At 49.5% G+C, this 2,646-nt stretch overlaps 1 protein-coding gene across 1 annotated transcript; it reads right to left on the bottom strand.

The window, feature by feature from the left end:
- Positions 1 to 275: 275 nt before the first annotated feature.
- sox1b (SRY-box transcription factor 1b) lies at positions 276 to 2,319 on the bottom strand. The gene has a single exon (XM_072379552.1). The coding sequence runs from the start codon at positions 2,036 to 2,038 to the stop codon at positions 980 to 982; it is 1,059 nt and encodes a 352-aa protein (XP_072235653.1). The 5' UTR covers positions 2,039 to 2,319; the 3' UTR covers positions 276 to 979.
- Positions 2,320 to 2,646: the final 327 nt, after the last annotated feature.

The raw sequence follows: 2,646 nt of genomic DNA, 5'->3' as shown, positions 1-2,646 counted from the left end.
ATCTGTGCCAAGAAAAAGTGACACAGTTATTTTTTATGCTCTTTTCAAGACCAGATTATTTTAATTTTTTTTTTACCTAATTTAATTCAATTTTACCTAAGTTTGCACACTTAATGAATCCCGGCTCAAATGCAGCGACGACGTTATCATTATATATAATATTTATGAGGCTACAAAAATATTTAGAGAATTAGTTCACAGGACGCTGTGTCAAAACGAAAAAGATGGTAATGTAGAAAAATAATAATACAAAAGGCGAACAAATCTACCACTTTCTCCAAGACGGAACAACATCTTGGAACATTTATTAAACTCGGCGACAAATGTGTCGCCTTCGACTCAAAAACTGTGGCTTTGCATTTAGTAAATTATGTACAATTGCATAAAAGCGTTTCCAGTAGGCCTATTTATTCACAATTTACAAGATTTTACAACAACAGAAACAAATTCAAAATACACCGACTGACTCATGTTTTACAAGCATCAAAACTGAAAAATCAATTTAAACTGCTGTCTAACTTCTTTTTTTAATTATTATTAAGACATCTTCCACACCACCCTCCATTTATTATACGGTTTCCTTCTTTAAAAAAAAAAAAAAGAATCGCTCAAACACACAGCTGGTGCCTGTAATTCCACAGAAAAGTCGGAGAGGGGAAAAAAAAAAGCAGGAAAACCTTCAAAATGCACCAGCCTTCACGGATTATAATTTAAATCGTGTCCAAACTTGGCACGCTCCTGTTCCAGAGAGCGACAGTAAATCGGATGCGCTTCCCTTTAGCTCGGACAGACACGGAAAAAAATCCATCACTGAAAGAAAATAAAAAAATGACAATAAAAAAAAGAAAGTTTGTTCAAAGTGATTGCATTTTATGGCTAAAACCGCCTATCATTTACAATTCATCAGGAGCTGGCGCCCACATCTATAGAGTTTGAATATTTGGTTGTGGTTTGCAGTGCTTACAGTTCATGTGGAGATTTAAATGTGCGTGAGAGGAACCGTCCCGTTTACCGGAGCGGAGCCGCTGCTCTGGTAGTGCTGCGGGTGGAGCACGTGCAGTCTGCTCTGAACAGAGGAGTCCCCCACCGCCTCGCCGGTCGGCAGATACATGCTGATCATGTCCCGCAGGTCTCCCGTGGGGCACGGCGGCGGTGCGCGTGCGGCGGAGACCGGGGGGCTCACGCTAGGCTCAGATTTCACGAGGGACCCCAAAGTCCCTCCGATCGCGCCGGACACCGGAGAGACGCAGGAGCTTTGGTGCTGGTGAGTGTAACCGGTGATGCCGCCGTAGCCCGGCGGCGAGGCGCTCATATAGCTCTGAGAGTTTGAGATGGGGCTGTAAGATAAGGCGCTCATGTCGTACCTGTGCACGGGCTGCGGGTTGTGCGGGTGGTGATGCGGGTGATGGTGCGGGTGGTGCGGGTGAGGCCCGGCGCCCGGGTGTTGCGTATACGCCAGCTGAGCCTCCTGCATCATCGCGTGAGCCGCCGCCGCTGCGGCCGCCACCTGGCCCGAGTACGTGCCGTTTGCCCAGCCATTCACGTGGGTTGCGTAGCCCGCATTTGCTCCCACATGCCCCCCTCCCGGGCTTTCCAGCCGCTGCCCGCCGCCCATTCCTACACCCGCTGAAGAGCCGAGGAGTCCGCCGGCAAGCGAGTACTTGTCCTTCTTCAGCAAAGTCTTGGTCTTCCTCCTTGGCCGGTACTTGTAGTCCGGGTGTTCCTTCATGTGCATGGCCCGGAGCCGCTTCGCCTCGTCGATGAAAGGTCTCTTCTCCGCCTCGGTCATCACCTTCCACTCTGCGCCCAGCCGCTTGCTGATCTCAGAGTTGTGCATCTTGGGGTTCTCCTGAGCCATTTTCCTCCGCTGGCCCCGGGACCAAACCATGAAGGCGTTCATGGGTCTCTTGATTCTCTCCTGGGGGACTTTGCCTCCAGCCCCCCCACCTCCTCCTCCCGCGTGTACCCCCGGGTTGGATGGATTGGTCTGGGGCACCACGGGGGAATGCAGGTCCGTTTCCATCATGATGCTGTACATTCACCTTGTCTTTGTGGGACACAGTCAAACACGCAGAAACATTCAGACTGGCCCGCGCGCAGCTCAACCTCCGAGGAAGACAGAGGCAAAGAGTGAATAAACAGCGATGAGATTGATGCTTAGTCTCAGGATGAAATCCGCTCTGAGGTGAAACTGCCCCACTTCCCCCTTTCGCCTTTTCACTGTCATCCACAAGCGCTGAGAAGAATGGAAAGGACTTGTTTGAGCTTACTTTGGTAGAAGCTGTGCTGGGAAGTTACCGGAGCGTGCCGGGGCCGCGCGCTCTGACAGCAGCTAAATGAGCGAGAGACGGCCAATGGAGAGGCTGGAGCGGAGACGTGATTTGCATGCAGGGGGCTCGAGGTTCCGGTGACGTCGGAGCGCGAGACCTAAAAATTACTCCCTCAGTCATCTGTTTTTCGTATGTAGCTAGAAAATACACACCTACAAACAGTTTGGTGGCAAGAATTTTGGACTTGCTCCTCTGTGCGCTCTGCTGTAATATCTACGTTAAAGAGTCGAACAAAAAGTATTCAGTAAAAGTTTAAATGAATTGTAGGTCCGTGCAGGAGAAGAAAACACAAGTTCACTAAAACATGAAATAAATG

The sequence above is a fragment of the Leuresthes tenuis genome, unplaced genomic scaffold, assembly GCF_036924035.1.
Source record: "Leuresthes tenuis unplaced genomic scaffold, fLeuTen1.0.hap1 SCAF_1, whole genome shotgun sequence".
Taxonomy (NCBI): Eukaryota; Metazoa; Chordata; class Actinopteri; order Atheriniformes; family Atherinopsidae; genus Leuresthes; species Leuresthes tenuis.
Note: the sequence above shows the minus strand (reverse complement) of the source record. Positions and strands in the feature narration are given on the sequence as shown.

Coding starts and splice junctions, on each gene's coding strand:
- sox1b (XM_072379552.1), bottom strand. CDS start 2,038: ATGTACAGCATCATGATGGAAACGGACCTGCATTCCCCCGTGGTGCCC.